General features: G+C 49.2%; 3 protein-coding genes across 3 annotated transcripts; 1 reads left to right on the top strand and 2 right to left on the bottom strand.

The window, feature by feature from the left end:
• Positions 1–2,666: 2,666 nt before the first annotated feature.
• On the bottom strand, positions 2,667–6,167 carry LOC122365509 (acanthoscurrin-1-like). Its single transcript, XM_043336774.1, has 3 exons — positions 6,150–6,167; positions 5,620–5,952; positions 2,667–2,684 (listed from the first exon to the last, which is right to left on the bottom strand). Exons 1-3 carry the CDS (start codon positions 6,165–6,167, stop codon positions 2,667–2,669), a joined length of 369 nt encoding a protein of 122 aa, XP_043192709.1.
• A 2,928-nt stretch (positions 6,168–9,095) lies between these two features.
• On the top strand, positions 9,096–10,831 carry LOC122365508 (ATP-dependent RNA helicase glh-2-like). Its single transcript, XM_043336773.1, has 2 exons — positions 9,096–9,113; positions 10,514–10,831. Exons 1-2 carry the CDS (start codon positions 9,096–9,098, stop codon positions 10,829–10,831), a joined length of 336 nt encoding a protein of 111 aa, XP_043192708.1.
• Positions 10,832–18,203: 7,372 nt separating this feature from the next.
• LOC122365507 (advillin-like) lies at positions 18,204–21,624 on the bottom strand. The gene has a single exon (XM_043336772.1). It carries the CDS (start codon positions 21,218–21,220, stop codon positions 18,707–18,709), a length of 2,514 nt encoding a protein of 837 aa, XP_043192707.1. The 5' UTR covers positions 21,221–21,624; the 3' UTR covers positions 18,204–18,706.
• Positions 21,625–22,355: the final 731 nt, after the last annotated feature.

Genomic DNA, 22,355 nt, shown 5'->3' with positions numbered 1-22,355 from the left:
GTGACATTGTGATCTGACCTTGAGGCTCGAGGAGCCTGGGTTTGGAATTTCCAGAGATCAAGTAAATTTCATATGCTAACTCGAAAGTTTGACTTTCATTTAGATGTGTTGAAATCACCATTAAGATTTAAGTTCACGCAATCAAATAGCAAGCACACATTTATTATTATCTTCGATAATTAAAAATGAGCACTTTTGTTGCTTCTCAGGACTTGGATCATGAGTCAAATTCGAGGAAAAACATAAAAATGCCCCTTAGCATTATTCATATTCAACTATCGTCCAGACATACACAAACAAATTTGCATCTGTTTCGAAACACATACAGTTCTTAGTTGTTGTTTTTTTTCGCAAGAATGTGTAGAGTACTTCGTAAACCCACAAGTAGCTCCATGTCTGCATTTTGCATATGCCTAAAAGGGTCAAATAATGCATCGATTGTACAGCCCTCTGCATAATGCGTGGTAGGTATTCTTTCTTCGACAAAACCGATAATAGCCCAAAGACTATGTTATCAGTCGGTCGAAACTCATTGCACATAGATGCGCCATGCTCCACTCCTTCAATTGGGTGCATCACTGAACAAAGTATACGCCGTGTGGCATCAAAATGCAAAAGTGTGTTTTGGGGACAAATATAAACTTTTATGTTTTGTTGCCAAACTGGATGGAAAATGTATACCATGATAAACCCAGTCTAAGGTGCGGTGTCTCGCGCGTCTTGATGTTTACGATTTCCGAGTGACAGATAGGATAGTATTCGAATTATTCTCGGTTTTGTCGAAAAAAGAATACCTACCCTACCACGCAGTGTGCAGAGGGCTGTACGTTACCAGCGGCAAGTATACGACCTACACTTCCACGCTCTTGTCTCAGTCTAACTAAGGCAGTTACGACACCATGAATTTGCCTATTTGGAGATTTTTTTTTTTGGGGGGGGGAGGGGAATAACTTGTATCTACCTATATGTACAGTGTGCGTGTCAGACTCTGCGTACCTTATGTAACCAATTTAGCATTCATATGTGCACATGCCGGAAAGGGTCATATGGTGTATCCATTGTTCGTTTCTGCAAATTGGACGCTGTCATCGGCACGGAGTTTAGGTCAGGGTCAGTTACAAGTTACAGCACCGATAATGCAACTGCAAGCCTCCCTACGCAGCTGTAGCGTGAAGTGGCGTATAAAGACACGGACTGATTTACAATCGGCATCCAGTCAGCATTCAAACTCTTCTGAAGAAGCAACAAACTGAACTCAACATGAACTTCAGCTTTGTGGTAAGTGCTACAACAAGGAGCCAATCAATTGTATGAAGCCTCTTATAGATATTTGTTCATGTGTGTCGGGATCATTTTTGAAACATCAACTCTAAGCTATAGTCGCTATTTTTTTTTTGCTGATACATAAATATGCTGTATTATTTGAAGAGAGACATTCACCTCTACCATCGGTCTCCCCATGTGACGCTCTGCTTCAGGTTGTCCTCGTCGCCGCCCTCGTGGCCATCGCCTCGGCTGACGGCGGGTTCAGGGGCAGCCAGTTCAGTGGCGGACAGTTCAACAAGGGCGGACGTTTCAACAACTTCGGACGCTTCAACAGCGGCTTCAACAGCGGCTATGGCAAGGGCGGCAACAGGTTCATCGGCGGTGGACCGCGGTTCAACAGCGGCTTCAACAAGTTCAACTCTGGCTTCAGGTCTGGCTTCAACTCCGGCTACGGCGGAGCTCGTCTGCACGGCTCTGGCATTGGCGGCGGCTCCTTCAACCGGTTCCGCAGTGGCGGCGGCTACTTCTAGACGGGGACGGAGGCTGTGAAGACACTTCGATCCGTCTGGGGCTCAATTAGAAAGCCGGGTTATACGCAACGCCACATGATATGCTCATGTTACTTCTGTCTTTGTAGCAAATCAATAAACAAAGAACTGTTGTACTTACCTAATGTGTCATATACGCTGTCATCGATAAAAGTAGTCCTATCCTGTCGCCCATGAAAGTGTGCCAAGAAAATGAGCGAGCACGTCATGCTAGCAGGAATAGAATATAACGAACTGCTTCAACTCGACTGCTTCACAGCAACTGACTAGCGTGTCAAAATTACATAGTTCAAATCGGGGTTCAAGCCCGTAAAAAGCTTCAGACATTTTTTCAGTTGTTCTTCTATTATTTGCAATAGAACAAAGAGCAGACTGATTACAATCTTTCCTCGAGTGTTTTTACCGAGAGATAACTTCTCTTTATTCGGTGTGGACCCGACCCCATCTGTTGTCGGTGCTTCCGCCACCAGATGCTTTCCTGATTCTTACCGTTAGCAATTAGCATCATCTTACAAGCAGTTTCTATTGATAGTCCTCACATGTTTGAATGCTTGAAACCAAGGAAAGACTACAAACGTGCGGGCTAATGCGAGCCGACATGCGTCGAATCGCGATTACGGCCAAAACATGGTCTCGAAAAGAAGGTCACAGGTCAAAGGTCATTTGGGTCAAGGTCATGCAATTTTACGGGAGGTGTCAAATTTATCAACGCGAGGGTACTTTTCGTCGTTATCAGCCGCTTGTTACGCGAGTTATCTGCGAAAAACCTTAGGGGAATTGCATCAACTGTGCCCCCTGTGCCGGCGAGGGTTAAGCTCACCTTAGCGTTGTATGTCGCATATTATTACAGCGCTAATTAAACTTTGAGGACTGTCAATAGAGAATCAGGAAAGCATCCGGTGGCGGAAGCACCGACAACGGGTCCACGCCGAAGAAAGAGTAGTTATCTCTCGGTAAAAACACTCGAGGAAAGATTGTGATCAGTCTGCTCTTTGTTCTATTGCAATTAATAGAAGAACAACGGAAAACATGTCTGAAGCTTTGTAGGAGCTTGATCCCCGATTTAACCCGCGCCCTGCTGGGGGGGGGGGTGTTTGAACACCCCTCTCTTCTTGCGGTTTTTCGCAAATATCTCAAAAAGGCGGCGTTTCGCGCCACCTTTTTTAATACACCTTATCTTACATCTTTTCTACATATGTTGTGAAAATTTCAGACCCAGGTCTCCTAAGGTCAGGTCACCAGGTCAGGTCAAGTGACCTTACTACATAAAAAGTTTCAATGTCTGCCAAAGCTACACCGAGTGACCGATCGCTTTGAAACTTTCAGAGATTGATAAGAGCAGTTATATTTATAAACCCTTTGTCTTACAATTGTGATATCAATGACCTAAAGTCAGGTCAATTTTGCGACCTCCACATTTTAATGGTATCGGACTGTTTTTGGCGAATAACTTTTGATAGAGGCATGTTAGAGCGATGAAAACACATTTGTTGTGCTTAGCTCGACGATACGGATCGATTGATATGCAACTTGACCCTTACCGGTGAGGTCATGACCTTGACCTGAGGTCAAATTTTCAAACTTACCTTTTAAGGTCAAGTGATAGTTCATTCGACGCGTCTTGACGAGAGGACCACGATGCTGGTTTAACCCGCGCACCGACGGGGGTCTGCGCCAACTTCGTACCGACGGGGGGGGGGGGGGTGCGGATGACCGCCCCCCTGAGATCTCGAGAACGAAGCAAGATAGCGACAAGAGGTAAACGGCAAAGGATACGCACGGACAAGGTCTACAATTTTTACAAAGGTCATTTTCAGGTCAGGTCAAATATGACGTCACAGGGGTCAAAAAAGTCAAAATGGCGGCGCTAGGTATGGAGAGAGTTTTTCTCGAATAACTTTCGAACTAAACAATATAGGAACAAACTAAGGCCAGCATCGTGATCCTCTCGTCAATCCGCATCGAATGATATATATTTTGACCTCGAAAGGTCAAGGTCAAAGGTTGACCTCAGGTCACGTGACCTCGAGGTCATCATGTATATCATTCGATGCGCCTTGACGAGCTGAACACAATGAGACCATCCGCGCGGCTGTATCTTGTTCCTGTACGGAGTTATTGTCAAAAACCGCTGGTGACCTTTGATGACGTCACTTGACCTTACAGCTGCCCAACAGAAAAACAGACCTCAAGATAGTGAAGGTTGATCGTATATGAGGTCATGTATGGTTTATGGGGCCATTCCGACCCGTTTTAGTGGTAAAAACAGGGAGTTGATTTTTCCCCCATTGACTTATAATGGGGAGGTCGAGAAATTGACCTGACCTTAGGTCATCGATATCAAAATTCCGAGATAAAAAAATTGTAGCTACTAATGACCTTATAACATCCTGCGACTTTCAAAGGCCTCCGACATCTACTGTAGCTCTGGCACGGTGACAAAGTTGCAAAAAAGTGACTTGAGGTTGGGTCATTCAAAGTGACCTGGTGACCTGACCTTAAAAGATAGGAGGTTCAAACATGCACACCATGTGTAAAATTGATGAAAAAATAGTCGTACCAAATTTCGTGGCGCTACGCGCCGCGGTTTTCCCGCTATTTGCGAAAAACCTCAGGGGGGGGGCGGATATCCGCCTCCCCCCGTCGGTGCGCGTGTTAAGAAAGTTCGTGCAAGGTTTGTGTCAAAAGTTATTGCAGATAAACGGTTTCCGAAATAAAATCGGCCATTTTGGCTGTTTTTGCCCCGTGCAGGCAAAACCGTTGACGGTGGGTCAAATCTGAGAGAATTACTCAGAAAGACCTTTAATTGGGCTATCAAATGCGCTTTTCCACGGCGCTGTAGCTTTATTACTTTTCGATCTGTGCGTCGATTTGTTTAAAATTGTCGACATCTGACTATAGTGGTGTCAATCGGAACTTGAATCTTCGGAATTCCGATTTTGTCCAATGTCCAATTCGGAATTCGGTTGGACAATGACAGGAGGCTTTGGACAACTTTGGATAATCGCTTGCTACACTTCAGCATTTTTATAAATTAATCATGTTTAACATTGATTGGTTATTAGAAAGCTCAGCGTTCGATATGATTAACACTTTTGAGCTGGTAACGGTACATTAAAAGCAAATTAAATAACAGTGTTGAGTGTAAACTATTACTTAGGTGTCGGACATCTTTGGACAAATGGCTGGCTTGGACATTTTTGGACGGACAGTCGACATAAGTATTGGACATTGGACGGACATTGGACACACGTTTTCTGAAATTGACACCTCTACATCTGACCTACAAATCGACGAATTTTGGCCTTAAATGACCCCTGGTGACCTGACCTTAGACCTGACAAAAAAGTGACAGAAGTGATTTCTTCCTTATTTTTGACGCTGTTTCGAACGCAGCCTTTCCCGTATCGCTACATGGCCCAGGAGCCGAGTTAGAAGGGTGGGTGGGTGCTCAAACACCCCCCCCCCCAGCAGGGCGTGGAAATCCAGGACCCCCAGCGGGGCGCGGGTTTAACTATGTAATTTTGACAGGCTAGTCAGTTGCTGTGAAGCAGTCGAGTTGAAGCAGTTCGCTATATTCTATTCTTGCTAGCATGACGTGTTCGCTTATTTTCCTGGCACACCTTCATGGGCGACATGATAAGACTACTTTTTTCGATGACAGCGTATATGACACATTAGGTAAGTACAACAGTTCTTTGTTTATTGACTTGCTGCAAAGACAGAAGTAACACGAGCATATCATGTGGCGTTGCGTACAACCCGGCTTTCTAATTGAGCCCCAGACGGATCGAAGTGTCTTCACAGTCTCCGTCCCCTTCAAGAAGTAGCCGCCGCCACTGCGGAACCGGTTGAAGGAGCCGCCGCCAATGCCAGAGCCGTGCAGACGACCTCCGCCGTAGCCGGAGTTGAAGCCAGACTTGAAGCCAGAGTTGAACTTGTTGAAGCCGCTGTTGAACCGCTGTCCGCCGCCGACGAACCTGTTGCCGCCCTTGCCGTAGCCGCTGCTGATGCCGCTGTTGAAGCGTCCGAAGTCGTTGAAGCGTCCACCCTTGTTGAACCGTCCGCCACTGGAGTGGCTGCCCCTGAACCCGCCGTCAGCCGAGGCGATGGCCACGAGGGCGGCGACGAGGACAACCTGAAACAGAACACATGGTGAGACCGGTAAATATGTCTATCTGAGTTATCTCTTCCGAAGACTTTTCACACAAAACTGCTCCAAGAAAGAGAATGCCATAGCCAAATGTAATCGTTTCAGAAGGTTTATACATATCAAGGTACAGGAGCGGGTATGCATGTATCTTATTCACTGCTTCTTTGTTGTATAGCCTTTACCATAATGCTGAAGTTCATGTTGAGGTATGGTAGTTGCTCCTTCAAGCGAGTTTGAATGCTGACTGCTTGCAATCAGCCGATGTGGGCCTTTATACTTCACGGCACGGGAGCTTTGCAGCAAAAATTCTGTGTTGTAATTCTTATCTGACCCTAGGTCAGATAAGAACGCTCCGTCCTCGCTCCGATGAATGCGTCTGAAGTGTAGGGCCACTAAGGAACGGTGTGGGACCATTTGAAGGTGACGTGGCTGTGAGGTCCCCTTAGGCGAGTGTGGCTCTCCGACCATAATGTACAGCCCTCAGCAGACTGCGTGGTAGGTATTCTTTTTTCGACAAAACCGATAATAACTCAAAGGCTATGCTGTCAGTCGGTCGGAACTTACTGCAAATAGATGCGCCATGCTCCACTCCTTCGATTAGGTCTATCACTAAACAAACTATATGCCTTGTGTGGCAACAAAATGCAAAAGTTTGTTTTGGGGGCAAATATAAACTTTTGGGTTTTGTTGCCGAACTAGATGGAAAATGAATACGGTGATGATGCCAACCTAAGGTGCGGAATCTCACGCGTCTTGTTGTTACGATTTCGGAGTGACCGATAGCATAGTATTCGCGTTATTCTCGTTTTTGTCGAAAAAAGAATACCTACCACGCAGTTTGCAGAGGGCTGTACCTATACAAATTCTATAATTTGACTTGCCTTTGTAAAGTGAACGTCTAGTCTTCATCTGATTTATTTTAGCTAGGTTATAACGGGTCCGTAAAAGTTCATGCTTCACTTAACCCGCGCCCCGTAGGGGGGGCCGAAACGGCCCCCCCCTGTCCTTTTCGGTCGATATCTCCTAAACGGCTGGAGATATCGCCACCAAACTTTCAGGACCCCTCTGGGCATCAATTTTACACATTATGACTAAAAATTTTTCCAGAGGCTATGATAGGTTGGCCACAAATGACGTCAGAGTGACGTCATGTTCTGTCATTTTCGACCGAAAAAAGACCTTCGCGAGAAGACCTGTCAGGACTACAGCTTTGAAGATACAGAAAAATGATCAAGATATAAAAGGTGTAAAATTGACAGGGCTACAAAACTGCCATCTCGAATTTTTGAAATTTTTGAGTTTTGGCCCCAAAAATCAAAAAAGCATTTTTTTGGATATATTCGCCAAAAAAATCCAAAAAGTTTTTTGAGTTTCGAAAAAACCGGAATATATGTGATAGTGCCTACCGTCTTCTATCTACATACCAAATTTCAGATCGATACCTCGTTTTTTGGCCAAGTTATAGCGAAAAAACTGTTCAAAAATGATGACGTCAAATTTTTAAACTCAATTTTTGGCAATTCTAGAACTCGTAGAGCAAAACGAAGACCACCATTAGACTCCCCGTGACGAGCTGCATCGAATCGATGCCCATTTTATGCAAAAATATCAATTTTGAAATTTGACCTAATTTGACCTGACCTTGACCTGACCTTCACCAAAACGTGACCTAGGCTGGCCCCAAAGGCTGCCTAACCCACATAATCGCATTTGTCATGTAAAATGGACCATAAAACATGTATCACACGACACATTCATATTGTGACCCCCGGTGACCTGACCTCGCTGTGACCTGATCTGGTATCAGTGACCTCAGATAGCAAAGTATGTGTTTGACGAACAATGTACCATCGATGGTTTTCAATAAATTACCAATTTACTCGCTTTCACAGCACATTTCTTGAATTGCCTGTGAACGGTGAAAATCTGACCTTTGACCTGACCTGTGACGTCATCGGTTTGACCTAGGTCAATGAAATTTGGTCACAAAGTAGTTCCTGGGTGGGGCTATCGAACGCCGTTTGAATTTTGAAAATCGGCCGGTAACTTTCCGAGATCTTAGGGGGGGGGGCCGAAACGGCCCCCCCCCCCCTACGGGTGGTAGGGTCCGCCGGTAGCCCTACGGGGCGCGGGTTAAATCGATACGTTTCCACGAGCTAACATATGTATAACGTATTTTCATCGCCTTTAGCATACCTATCAAATGGAATTGCGCTGGTAAAAAGGCTGGTTATCTTTTATGAGTAAGATGACATCCTGGGTATAACGTGGGTTCCTTGGTGCAATTTAGCGATTCAACTTATGATATATTTAACTTTAACCCGCATTAGATTATTAACCTACGTTTCTTTTAAAAAGGCGATGAACTTCTCACATTGAATTGGAATATACATATAGGCCGTGAACTTGGTTTGACCTTAGGTCTCAGATATGGAGATTTCGAGATGTATGTTTCGTAAATCATGTCATCCTTTTCAATCGCTGGAAGTGATCTGACCTTTGTAAGGTCAATTGACGTGACCCGGTCATCTGACCTTGAGGCTTGATGAGCCTGGGTATAAGAATTTTAGATTTTTTGGAAGGTCACATGTCTGATCGAAAGTTTGACTTTCGTTTGCATGTGTTAAAACATTATCACTGTTAAACTGACCATCTCACATTCATTGCTATCTTCGATAGTCAAAATAGAGCGTCTTTTGTTATTCATTTTATCTTGGAAAAGGAGCCAAACTATGCACCTAGAGGGAAACAAGAAAATGCCTCTTATCGTTATTGGTATTCACATCTACGTATGAATAATACCTATGGACAACAAAAATGCAACTAAATGAAAAACGGGAGGTTTTGCTTTTCACAAAATTGTGTACTTCACATTTTATTGGGTACCTCGTAATATCTTATATAACTCAATCTGCATTAGCCAAAAGGGTCAGATGATGTTTCCATTGTCCGTTGCCAGCGGCCAGTATGACCTACACCTCCACGCACTTGTCTCAGTCGGGATCAGTTACGACACCGTGAAATGGCCTGCAAACCTGGGCCTTGAAGTATAAAGACACACATCGGGTGGCAGAAGTCAGTCAGTCGGCATTCCAGCTTGGTTGAAGGAGCAACTACCTCAGCTCAACATGAACTTCAGATTTGTGGTAAGTGCTACAAAAATATGAAAAAACTCTCATGGGGCATTTTTATTAACCTTCACCCCAGTGGGGGGGGGGGCATATGTTACCACCCTGTCGCGTTTTTTGCGTATAAATAAAAAACCGCGGCGCGTAGCGCCGCGCCGTTTGGCATAGCTTTTTGTACATCAATTTTGGACAAGGTGTGAAATTTTTGACCCAAGGTCATGTCAGGTCAGGTCACCAGGTCAAGTTAACTGACCAGGCCTAAAAAAAGTTTGCAATCATGTCCAGCCTGCAGTGTTTGTCAGAAAGGTTCAAAACTTGGTGGATTGCATGATGTTATAGACGCCTACAATTTGTATATCTCGGATTTTTTTTATATCCGTGACCTGAGGTCAGGTCAGTGGCGTGACCTTACCATTATAAGTCAATGGAGAAAAATGAAAATGCCTCTAGATCCGTGTGTACGCATAGGAACAGTCCAAATATTTCAGAATCACAATGATTTGGACCACCCGTGACGACCAAGGCGTCTTTTTTGCTGATAGCCTCTAGAAAGGTCATCCGAGGTCATTTGAGGCTACAAACAGATTTTTGCCAATAACTCTCGATTGGAAAGAGATAGGACGCTGGGGATGGCTTCATTGTGTTTGTCTTGTTGAGACGCATCGAATGATATGCAACATGACCTTTTCCGGTCAGGTCATGACCTTGACCTGAGGTCAAATTTTCAAGTTGACCTTTCAAGGTCAAATTATAGTTCATCCGACGCGTCTTGTCGAGAGGAACACGATTCTGGCAATAGAAATGTCGTGGCTTTTTCTAGTCAAAAGTTATTGTCGAAAAACACTTTTCGAAAAAACAGCTATTTTTGGAGATTTTGCTCTCTGGAGGCTAAACCGTTGACCTGAGGTCAATTTTGATGATGTTCTTATCGAAAGAAGAGTTCAAAAGCTATCGATGGCTTTTCCATGCGTTTTTCTAGCTATCATAGTTCCTGAGATAAAAGCATGTTTTCTGAAAAATATAATGACATTTGGCAAATTTTGACCTTTGATGACCTCCAGTGACCCCAATATTGCTCCAAGATGAAAAATGACCGAAATACTTTCAAACGTACGCATTGAGAGCTATTGACTACTTTTTACCGCGTCTTTCTAGCCCTCTTAGTTTTTGAGTTAGATGTGGGTGGTAACATATGCCCCCCCCCCCCCCCCCACTAGGGCGAAGTTGGCTGAGACCGCCACTGGGGCGCGGGTTAAACAAATTGTTCTTAACAATAATACGTGACTATACCATTCCGTAACGCAGAGACTTTGACGACTATACGATTCTTGGATACCATTCCTATACAGACGCTTGTGAAATTCAATGGGAAATATTCACCCTTCCCACCTGTCTCACCATGTAACTTTCTGCTTCAGGTTGTCCTCGTCGCCGCCATCGTGGCCATCGCCTCAGCTGACGGCGGGTTCAGGGGCAGCCAGTTCAGAGGCCGACAGTTCAACAAGGGCGGACGCTTCAACAACTTCGGACGCTTCAACAGCGGCTTCGGTAGCGGCTACGGCAAGGGTGGCAACAGGTTCATCGGCGGCGGACAGCGGTTCAACAGCGGCTTCAACAAGTTCAACTCTGGCTTCAACTCTGGCTTCAACTCTGGCTACGGCGGAGGTCGTCTGCACGGCTCTGGCTTTGGCGGCGGCTCCTTCAACCGGTTCCGCAGTGGCGGCGGCTACTTCTAGACGGGGACGGAGGCTGTGAAGACACTTTGATCCGTCTGAGGCTCTGCTAGGCATCGGGTGACTCACTTATTGACCAAGAGCGTCTTCTTTATTCATATTGTTTATGTCAATTGCAACAAACCAATTACTTACATGAGATCGTGTACCTTATTTATTATCAACCCGAACTATGTAATCGACCTGAATCGTCGATGTCATTCAGGTGCGTCTGTAAATGTTAAATGCAAGTACGTCAGCAGCATATGTAAAAGTCGCACCGACTCTGTTTTAGTGTATAGGTATCGTATCATACCCCTATATGCTGTATTCATATGCCATTTAAAAACAACGAATCAACCAATACATCTTCTAAGTAAACGTAATAATGTCCCTTTACGTTTTTTTATTTATTTATTGTTAATTGTCAGCGCTTATAATCAACTCGGGAATTAGCGTGAAAGAAGAAGGCAAGGTATGTACTTAGTACCTACACCTAGTACTTACCTACAAACTACCAACTACGAGGGGATAATTTCTCCACGACATCAAGCCAGAGGCAATCTACGCCAGGTGGCGCGCGCTTCAGACGGGATAGCTCGAGGTGGCGCTGTATTGTTGAGATTGACTCTCCAGTCTCCATCGCAATGACACTAAGTTTTCATCCACATTAGATATTGTCATCCACACATTTCAGATACCTATAAGTAGGTGTGTTTATCAGTGACTTCAGCGTTGAATCATTTTCATGTGATCTTTGCTTCGTGCCAATATCTTGACTTTTGAGAGTCATCTGACGCCCACTTACCCACCTGTCTTGAGTCTTTGAGAGTCAACTGACGTGGCATGGGCCGCTGAGAGTCAGCTCATCAGCTGATTTCTCCCATCCGTAACTGACCGCTGATAATGACTGAAGTACCTATACTGATACCTGAGCACTGAACCGATGTCGACTATGGCCTGCGCGACCCGCCTCCCTACCCCACCTCGTCCGATATGTCGCGTCTATCAGCGACACCCGCGCCGCCGGCCGCGGTCCCAGGTCAGCCGACACAGATAGTGGGCCGACAGTGTACTCAGGCCGGTCGCAGATAGAGGTTTATCAGTACAGCACCATCGACCAGACCGGTACAGGTGGCAGGATGAGGGATGATCGGATCAGACCTGGCTTTGGCGGAACTAACCTCGAACAACCTGGCGTCAGCACACAGACATGACCTGACTCTGGTTGACCTGACCTCGAAGAACGTGACCTGACCTTGGTAGACTTAGCCTAATATACAAATATGTAATTGTAATTGAACTAAATGGTCATGATTTAGTCAGAGTGACCTGACTTAATAGTGGACCTAGAGACTAACCTGACCTAAGCTGACCTGACATGGCGGACCTGACCCCTACACTGATTCGACCTGACGAGTGGATCTGATATCAACTGACCTGACACGACCTGACAGATGCAGGACTAGCCTCGTTCGACCTGACCTGACTGGTTATGGGCAGATATGACCTCCACCGATCTGACCTGATATTGACGTACTTGACCTTCCATCAGTGAACCTAATACCTATTGACCTGCTCTCCGCGTAGTTGAATTCGATGAATTATATAGTTCTGACCTTGGCAGACCTGCCTCAGCAGATTAGAGCTGACCCTGAGTTTCCAACTTTCCAGCTCCGTCATGACCGATCTCCAAATGATTTCGACTGATTCAAATAAAATGAATGTCCTAGCTGACTTGATTAAATAAATAAGCTAAGCCTTATCAGAGTGAATTCACGAGGTAAGTCTCGTCATCATATATTGATTGTTGAGTTCAACCTGTTTAAAAGTCCAGTAGGGCCACGTGCCATGGCATATCATCGCTTCACCAAATAGCGCCCTATCAGTGCTGATTCACAAGGACGCTGATTAAACCACGACCGAACACCGCCAGGGCGCATGATTAGCCACGAAAAAGCCTGCGCTCAGCCGACGGGGTTGTTTAGCAGGAAAATAGCTCACCGTCTACCGCCGCTTCAACAGTGAAAAATGCGAATCACAATGCACAAACGACAAAAATATACTGTACAGTTAGTCATGATGAAGTTTGGTTTGGTGCCACTGTTCAAAAATTGAGTGCTGGTATTACGCCGTTCCTCATCGATATCGATATTTCCATCGAGGCCAGCGGGCGCAGTGCACAAACAAAGCTCGGACCACCTCAAACTTTCCGTTCCATATCGACAAACTACATAGTGAGGCACAATGTCAGAGAAAACTTCTTTGGTCGTTTGCAACCAGTAGGTGACTGATTTCACCACAGATCCTGTGACTATCACGTCATCACAGACATGTGACTGAAATCAACACAGACCCTGTGACTGACACGTCTCCTGTGACTGAGTTCACCACAGACTCTGTGACTGATACACTACCGCAGAACCCGTAAGTAACAAATCAGTCACTCCTCTTGTAGTGTAGTACCCCTCCCCGGGCCCGCCGCGCGCTGGCAGTGGCGGCCGGAGCCGGTCCGACCTTTAGCCGGCCGGGTCAGGTAACCGGGACGGCCGCGCCGCGGCGCCGCGCCCGGGCCGGCCGGGAGACGGAGTCGGGTGCCCGCCGGCGAGCCGTCGGCAAGGGCGCGGGGCACATTAGTCGAGTTGAATGTTCACTGTTCAGTCTTGAGTGCGAGTGATGTATGTGTGAGTGCAATACACTACACCTCTCCACCCCATACTCACTCGGTCTGTCTCTGACCGGTCGGAGGTACCCCACGCTGTTTGAAGTGGCCGGCCGTTGGCCGTGCAGAGCTGTTTGTTTATACCACGCCTACGTAGGACGCTGTCAGGACGACCGTCACGTCACTGGCGGACGTCAGCTCGTCTTCGACTGACACATACGCGCGCTGACCGTATTTGGGCGTGGCGGAGACGGGTGCGGCACGGAGGTAAAACGCCGTAGAGCAGCTTCATTTTACACGTACGACGTAACTTCATTTGGTCAGTCAGTATTGGTACTGGAATAAAAGATAGATGTCCTGCAAATGAGATGCTAACCTCGCCAGACGAGGGGAAAGGCCCTGAGTGTTCTTTTTTTTTCGTGAACGCTTAAAACGTGCTGGACATAGAGGGCTGAAAGTTGGTACACCTGACCTTTGAATGAAACCAAATTGTGTGATGCTAATCGTATTTCCCAGGTCAGATCAGATTCCTGACCAGCTATGGTGTCATATGTGAACATCTGCACGGTCCTGAAATGTCGAAAATTTTGCTACACGCTCAGTGCCAGAGGAGCTGTTAGAGAAAGAGAGAGAGAGAGAGAGAGAGAGAGAGAGAGAGAGAGAGAGAGAGAGAGAGAGAGAGAGAGAGAGAGAGAGAGAGAGAGAGAGAGAGAGAGAGAGAGAGAGAGAGAGAGATGAAACCTCCAGGACGTAACCTTCCTAAGTCTCACAACTTGTACGGATTTTTCTTCTTCTAAGGATCACTGAGGTCAGGTCGCTTACATGACCTCACCAGTATAAGTTGGGAGAAATATGGGTAGGTATGTACCGTTATTTTGTCGTCGGGTATGATCTAAAACTGCCTCAAGCACATGGAACAGTTATTCCATGCACAAGGAGCGCATGGTCCGATGCAAAACTTTTGCATCGTTGATTTTTCGTGACGTCACTTATGAAGTCACTAAAGGACACAACAGTTTTCCGTCAATAACTCCAATTCAAATTGAGCTAGTGTCTCGGGAACGCCACCGATGAAATCAGGAGACTGTCAAATCGAATGATAGGGGAGAGAGGCCATATTGCGCCATGTTCTTAAATGCGCCACACCTTCCTCCTGCCCAAAATTCGATTCGAACGAATACTCGAATGTGTGCATTTACTTCACCACCAATAACTCGCTCTTATTCCGGTCCACGAGGGCAGGTGAAGTGTCTCAGCTTTCTCGCAGACCATTTTTTGTGATTTCCTCTATTTTCTTACGCGAAACAGTCTATTTCGACCTTTGCTAGTGTCATGGTTTATCTTAGAGATAGTGATTCAACTAATAATCATTGTTAATTGCTCGTTTAATGGTAGTTTTGAAAGTTTATCACCACCGTGGCTTCGCTGTCGTCGCCATATTTGAAGCTCATGAAAAATGTGTTCCATTCGTAATTGCGCCCACCCTATTTGCGCCCCATTCTTCAACCCAGAGAAACAGCATCTGGTGGTTGGGACACATTTCATTGAACACTTTGATTATTAGAGCGCTCACCTTACCATTACCTTAGCCTTCACAGCATAAATGGTTAATGGGCTGACACGTTCAAATAGGCTACTTAGTTAGGTGGCAAACCGTTGTTTTTAATAGGGCGCTTTTACATGAGAGGCATGGGCGCTTTTTGATGGGGGAGTCCGTAAATGCGCCCTTTGCAGATGTGCCGGAAAGCTTTTCTCTTGTTAATTTTTCTGGGTGTGATACAAATTGGGAGTTGTTATTTAATGCCAAAATAACTAAGGTACAATTTGAGATATCATCAAACATGACAGCTGGTCAACTTTAGCCGCAATAGGCCGATATCCTTAAGGTGGCGCAATATGACCTCTCTCCCCTACCTGCCATGCAATGTGACCTCCTTCGACTAGCTTCATGACCTGAGTGGCCTTGTCCTGACCTTGACCCGAGGTGAACACCGTAGGTTGGCCTCATTCAAGCAAGAATTGCATCAATCGACGCGCCTGAGTATGCGATGGTGGCGAAACCACGACTATGCGGCCATTTTTGGCGAAGTTGTTTACCAGAAACCGAGCCCGCACATTGGGGCACTTGACCTGACTTCAGAGGTCACTGGATCACCCGAGACCTTAAAATTGGATACACCAGTCACTGCGTCTTGTAACGGTGCAAACGCTCGTTTTTGCCGCAAGTCTCTAGCGGGGGGGAGGGGTAAAACGGCGAGGAGGTTACTCTCCACGGTATGCAAAAAACCGATAGGTCCAGCAAGGGTTAAGAGGTGTAAAATATTAACACTTTTTCTTTTACCAATGGCCTTTTCATTTTTTCGACTTCCTTGTTTTGGTACATCTCATTGAAGATTTAGCAATTAATTATCAAACAGGTGAATAAAATCGTCAAATGATCAGGTACTTAGAGCATTAAATTCCTACCCATACGCCTGTGCCTATTGTTAGCAGTGTAGGCAAGCCACTGTCACTTTGTTTCGTTCCCACTTCCCAGCTTTGTTTTGTTCATGAACTACACAGCGGAAGGCACCTGAGTAGTGCTACATGCACTATACAACGCCTGACAATTAGGCAGGAGGCTACAGAAGGTCGACGAGCGCGTCCCCCACCCCGACCGGTGCTGGGGAACCGGTTCCAGCCATTTCCAGGCTGTCTAAACCGCAAAGTGTTGTGTTGGGGGCCGGGAAGGTCCGTGTAAGGGAAGTCTGTACTACGAGCGAATAGAAAGGCGACGGGGGAATCCATGGGCTTCCCGTCTGATGCTATAGGTTGAAACAGAGGATGTAACGTCAAATTTCCAGTAGTAGGACAACATTTCGTAAGCTGGACTGGAACGGGAATATTCATGGGTACGGGACAATTTGTGAATCGAACACGCATCGCTGGCGGAACTGGACGGCTGAAACGAAGGAGACAACTGCAATAAATGCATTGGAACAGTAAAAAGCTGAACCATCTTTTGTCTACACATATTCGAATCGAAGGTTAGTTGATGCGCTATGTATAGTACCTATGTCAAATCGCAAAACATGATATTTTGAAATTGCATCGCAGAACTTACCTAAACTAGAAACAGAACGAGTTGTAACTATATAACACCTGTGTTATAACACCTGTGTCAGATATGGGACATATCGCTATTCTGATAGTGTCGTTTATAAATCAAACAAAACAACCGGTTTTACGGCAGCATGATACGGCCTTAATGCGATAGGAACATCTTATTAATCCATCGTGCATTACGGTATCAGAGCAATAACTTTAAGGATACGCCATCCTTTCAGCATTCGAATTGCCTATCGGGGTAAACAATCTATATTGCATCAGCATGCCGTTTGTTCTTGTTCTGCATTACAACAGGTTATTGGTGTACTGCAATGAAGCATCAACATGACATATGCAATATGGATGTCTATGCCTATCAGCTCTTGAGAGTCCCATTGACAATGTCAATATACAATATGTGTGGACACAACAATTTCAGGTGAAATTCCAGGCAAAGGATTTGCATGTAACTATGAGTTAAACACAGGCTTCCATAAATTCATCAAGCTACTGGTCTCTATATGCCTCCATAAGCACGTTATACCTTTAGTGAATTAAAAGTACAATTACCAACAGTCTTGCACATTTGCGTTGACTGTAGCACAACATTCGCATAAGCTCAGTTCATTCATTATGCGAGTATACTTATGCAGGCCATTTTACTGATTTGTAAACGGCGTCCCTGGCGCTATCATAATCGGAACGTCAGAGCAGCAGACGGCGACCTTTGAAGATCGCTATCATAAGTACAAAAACTACTCGCCTCCACACACAATGACCTCGTGCCTGTTTGCATTTCCAATCCTGAGATGGCCTTCGTGATATGTCATGCGTCAACTATGTGGTGTGGAATACGTCTTGTCCAATTACGGCTCCTTTGTGAAGTGCGTGCTCCGTCATCTATGTAGGTGTTGGCTAGCCGGGGACTCGAAATTCTGACGGACACATCCCTCTGGACCCGGGGAGCGGGAGGACGCGAGGTAACGTCCGACCGTCACACCGTGATGGACGCGTCACGGCTTCTGGCTCGCCGTCACGGCGGCCACCGCTGGTGTGACTCGCCCGCCGTGACGCGCTGTGACGCGCCGTAGCGTGACCCAGCGGCACGTGACTCGTCACACACTCGGAGCTCGGGCGATCAGCAAGGCTCGCGCCGCACTCCGTCTCCATCGGTCGCGCACCACAGCTCTCGCAATGGCGCAGCTCAGTCGGAAGATGGGTAAAACGATTCCTGGGAAAAATTCACATCACAATAGCAGCGCGACTGGACCGAGGAAGCTGGGCAGAAAGAGAGAGATTTACGCGCTTGTTTATGGCGTGGTCTGCTTTCCCCAGCCGAGCTCTGGCGGCTCCCGGGACCGGGTATGAAATACGAGGGAGGCCGCATTGTTCGCCGTTCTGGTTCCGATTCCCCCGGTACCTGAGACGTAGACGAAATGGTACTGTTTGTTCGAAGAACTGATTTCAGCGAGCCATCTGCAAAGAGCCTATAGATGGAACATCCGAATTCCGAGCTGATTATCAGATTTATGCACGGAGGATGTAGATATGAAGGTGCAGAAGGAGGAAGATACTGCAAAGCATTTAATCGGTCAACTGTAACCAGCCAAATCTGCCAGCAATATCGTGCTGTCAAACAAACCTCACTATCATCTGGATCATATATATCGTGACGTACACAGAAAGCAAACATGGTTCAATGTCGGGCACATGAGCAGCATTGAGAGCCGCTTTTTACTGTAAACCTCACTATATATTATTTCGGTAATCGTAGCTTATGCTCCTGACATATCTGGCTTATACATGGCAACAGCTCTGCAGGCATTGGGGACTCAACAGCTTTCTTCACTCATCACCCGTTGGTGTAGATAACATGTCAATAAACTTTAACACGGAATAGGACTCTGATCGAGACATCTGCTCGTCAAGTGGCATACCAACAACAAGCACCCCGTGCCGGCATCGGATCTGGTTTTCCCGGCCAGCCCTCACTGGATAAATAGGCAGCTATCAGTGATCGATCAGCTATCGCCCATTTTCGTTCATATCTCCACCACTAACTAACAAGAGCGCACACACGAACACATTATCTCAGCCCGCAGGCGTGACAACTTTCTCACTGGCTGAACACGACGCACCGGAATCAACACCTAGAACAAGTCCACCTTCTTCTTCAGCTGCTGCTGCTTCCACGTGGGCAGAGCGCTGAACGCGTCGTGGCTCATGCCGAAAAGCTCCTCGAACACCTCAGGCGCCAGGTAGCGCTCCTTGATGGACGGGTCGACGTCCTCGGGCAGCAGCTCCGGGTCGTGCTGCCGCAGCTTCTCCAGCTCGTAGACGGGCAGCTCCACGGCCTTGGCGGCGGCCACCGTCACCTCGCTGATGCCCTTGTTGCCGGCAGAGACGTCGCGGCGCACCGCCTCCCAGTCGGGCTGCGACTCCCAGAGACCGTCGTCCCAGACGCCGAAGAAGCCAGTGAAGGTGGGTGGCTCACAGCCTTGCTTGACCCGCACGATGGGAGTGCCGACGCCGCGTCCTGCCGGGTCCGTGCGCAGGTACTCGATCGCCGTCTTCTCGGCACGCTCCCGCTCTGTCTTGTTCGAGCCGGAGCCGATCCAGATGAAGATGGTGTTCCAGGCATCCAGCAGCATCACGTCCGAGGGCACCAGGTCATCCTGGATGAAGTCGGGAATCTCCTCGACCAGGAACCGCCCGGAGGCGTTGGAGCACTGGAAGAGACGTGCCGGCTGCATCTGGTCGGCCTCGGCCAGGCGCGGGCTGCTCGCGTACGGCTCCAGGCCGCCCAGCTTGGCCCAGAAGTCGTCGCGCTCCTGGCCCTCGTAGATGATCTGCGGCTCGCTGTGCATCTCAGCAGCGATGGTCTTGGCCATCTCGCGCTCGTCGCCGGTGGCGCCCTTGCCGCACCAGACGAACACCTCGCCGCCGTGGCGCAGCACGAAGCAGTCGTTGGAGTTGAGCGAGCCGGCGCGGCAGTCCACCTGGACGGCGTGCGTGTTGTAGTTGGTGGTGCCACGCACCTGCAGCAGGTAGGTGTCGCCTACAGTGGCGTTGTGGCCGCCGTTGACGCCTTCGGCGCTTTCAAAGGCGGACGAGACGCCACCCGAGTAGACCACCATTCGACCGCCGAACATCGCCAGGAAGTGCGGCGGCTCCTTGCCCTGGACGACGCGCACCTGGACCGGCCGGCCGCCGAGGCTGTCGTCCAGCTCCACGGTCTTCAGAGCTGCGGTGCCCTGCTCGTCCTGCGCCGAGTGCGAACCCAGCCAGTAGTAGATGATCTGCTCCTCTCGGCCGCGAGCATGATAGGTGTACAGGATCACATAGCAGTCTCCTGAGAAGAACTTGCCGTACTTGTCGGTGGGCACAGGCTTCAGGTCAAAGTCCTCCACGCGCCAGATCTCCTTCTTGCCGGTGCCGTCGTCCACCATCTGCGTGTGCGCCGCAAGGTCGGGATGCTCGTGCAGTGTGGAGGCGTCAAAGCTTGTCTGGATGGTCTTGGCTACCTGCCCAATAGTGGCCTTCTTACCCAGCCCGGTGGTGGCATCCTTATCACGCCACGACTGGAACAGGCTCTTGAAGTCGGTGGGCTCGCCGCCGTCAATGACGCGCGTCACCGGTGTCGCTTGGCTGTAGTTCTTCTTTTTGATGAATCCCTGAGCGTTGCGCATGGCCTCTGCACGCTCCTTGTGGGTAGCGCGTCGTCCCACCCACACCCAGATGCCCTGTTCGCCGTTGTCGATGATGAACGTGTCATTCTTGTCCAGGTCAGACTGCAGCAGCGGGCCGCCCTTGACCTCCGTGACCTTGAGGGCGCCGTCTTCGTCGCTGCAGCGGTAGAGACGGATGTCCTCCGCCACACGCCTCTCCTGCTTGTCGTCCGACGGCGCAGCGGAGGCGGGGCGCACCGAGCGGTCCGACAGTGGCAACAGCTTGTTGAAGAGCGCCTTCTCGTTCTTCGACATTTCGGCCTCTTTGCCGCTTTCCACGACGATGATGTCGGCTCCGCCGTGGTCGTCCTTAATTGACTGGGCCGTCTTGGCAGCCTGGATCTTCTCCATGTGGTTAGCCTCCTTTCCGGTCCACACGTAGACGGCCTCACGCGCGTCCAGTACGAACACATCACCGTCGTTGAAGTGTTTCCACTCGACTGAGGGCAGCTGTCGGATGACCGGGTGGCGGCGGCCCTTCACCAGGAACAGGGTCGGCGTGAACTCGTCCGTGACGTGCGTAAAACCGGTGGCCACGCCTCCGTCCAGGTGACGGATGCCGGAGGGGAAGTAGGAGCGGAACCGCTGGCTCTCATGACCTTCCACCTCACGATACTGGACCGGCGTGCCGCCCAGAAGGTCGTCCAGCTCCACCGTCTTGTAGGCGGCCACACCCGCCTCATCCTGCGAGGTCTGAGAGCCCAGCCAGAAGTGAATGCTGGACGTGGTCGGCCCGGAGGTCTCGTGCACCTTGGTGCCGACGCCGCCCGGCTTGCGACCCTCGGACACGTTGAGGATGACGTAGGAGTCGCCGCGGTAAAACTTGCCGTACTGGTCGCGAGGCAGCGGCACCAGAGCCATCTTTTCCACACGCCATATCAGGAAGCACGTGGAGCGTTTCGGGATGGTGCGGAATGCCGGGTCGGTGGAGGCCATGGCTGCAGCAGGTGGCGGCGACAGCTGGCTGACGAGCGGCGGCGAGCGGCGGCGCGGCGGGTCACAGGTCACACGCTGGCCGGCGGCTCGACGGCGGCGGAGTGGCGCGCGGCGCCCGTCGGCCCGCAGCGATGGGCCGACCCGCCGATAAAGATACTCGACACGGCGGCAGATAGCAGCTCGGCGCCGCTCGGGGTCACTCTCTGCCCGGCCGGCCCGGCGCTCCGCGGCCGACACTGACTATCACACTGAGCGCGCTCGACGACGCCGAACGCGGGGCACTGACGCAGCACCAGCGGGGCACTGGAGCGGCTCGCCGGCCGTCTCCTCTCACTGCGGCGGCTCTCGTCCGGCGTTCACAGACCCACCGGCCGGCCGGTGAGCGCCGCGCCGGTGTCGGGACTCGACTGGGGCCGGCCGGGCGTGCAGGACGTGCCGCCGGCCCGGCCCGGCCCGTTACCCGTGCCTGGACGCCGCCATGCAGGCGGTCCCAGGGGGCGCTGACGGCAGCGGTACGCATGCACGGCTGTGGAGGGCGGCACGCCGTACGGCCGGCCAAGGTCGGCCGGTGGGCGGCCGCCACTGCCACCGAGAAACTCCCGCGGCCAGGGTTAATGGACCTTTCGGTGGCGCCGCTCGGACCTCTCCGCACCGGCCGCCGAGGGCCGCGCCGTCGGCCTCACCACGGCGCGTGATTTACGAGCCCACAGACCTGCCCTGGAGCAATGTTCATACGACCGACACAGACGTCAGGCCAGTAGAGGGTCTCCTAGTCAATATTTAGATAAGTGTCACCGATACACACCCTAGAGATAGACCAGGCGTCAGTCGTAACAGACAATGAAATCACTCTGAATTTGCGCTAGCTGTTTGCTTGTGATGACGGTACACTTTTCGAACGCCAATTTTAGGGATCTCACATCGACCCACAGACTAAAGCACTATCAGGAACTATCAGATAAGTCGTGATCAGTCATTGTCAGCTGATAGAGATGGCGCCACTAGCGCGTGACGCGAGCAGCACGCCCCGTTCAGGATGTGCCGACCCGACCGCCGCATGGTGCCGAGCCCCTGGCGCCCTCCATGACCGCACGTCAGCGGATCGTGCCGGGTCTGCAAAGGGCGTCGGACAAAT

The sequence above is a fragment of the Amphibalanus amphitrite genome, unplaced genomic scaffold (assembly GCF_019059575.1).
Source record: "Amphibalanus amphitrite isolate SeventyFive unplaced genomic scaffold, NRLGWU_Aamphi_draft 000745F_arrow, whole genome shotgun sequence".
In the NCBI taxonomy this organism is placed as follows: Eukaryota; Metazoa; Arthropoda; class Thecostraca; order Balanomorpha; family Balanidae; genus Amphibalanus; species Amphibalanus amphitrite.
Note: the sequence above shows the minus strand (reverse complement) of the source record. Positions and strands in the feature narration are given on the sequence as shown.

Coding starts and splice junctions, on each gene's coding strand:
- LOC122365507 (XM_043336772.1), bottom strand. CDS start 21,220: ATGGCCTCCACCGACCCGGCATTCCGCACCATCCCGAAACGCTCCACG.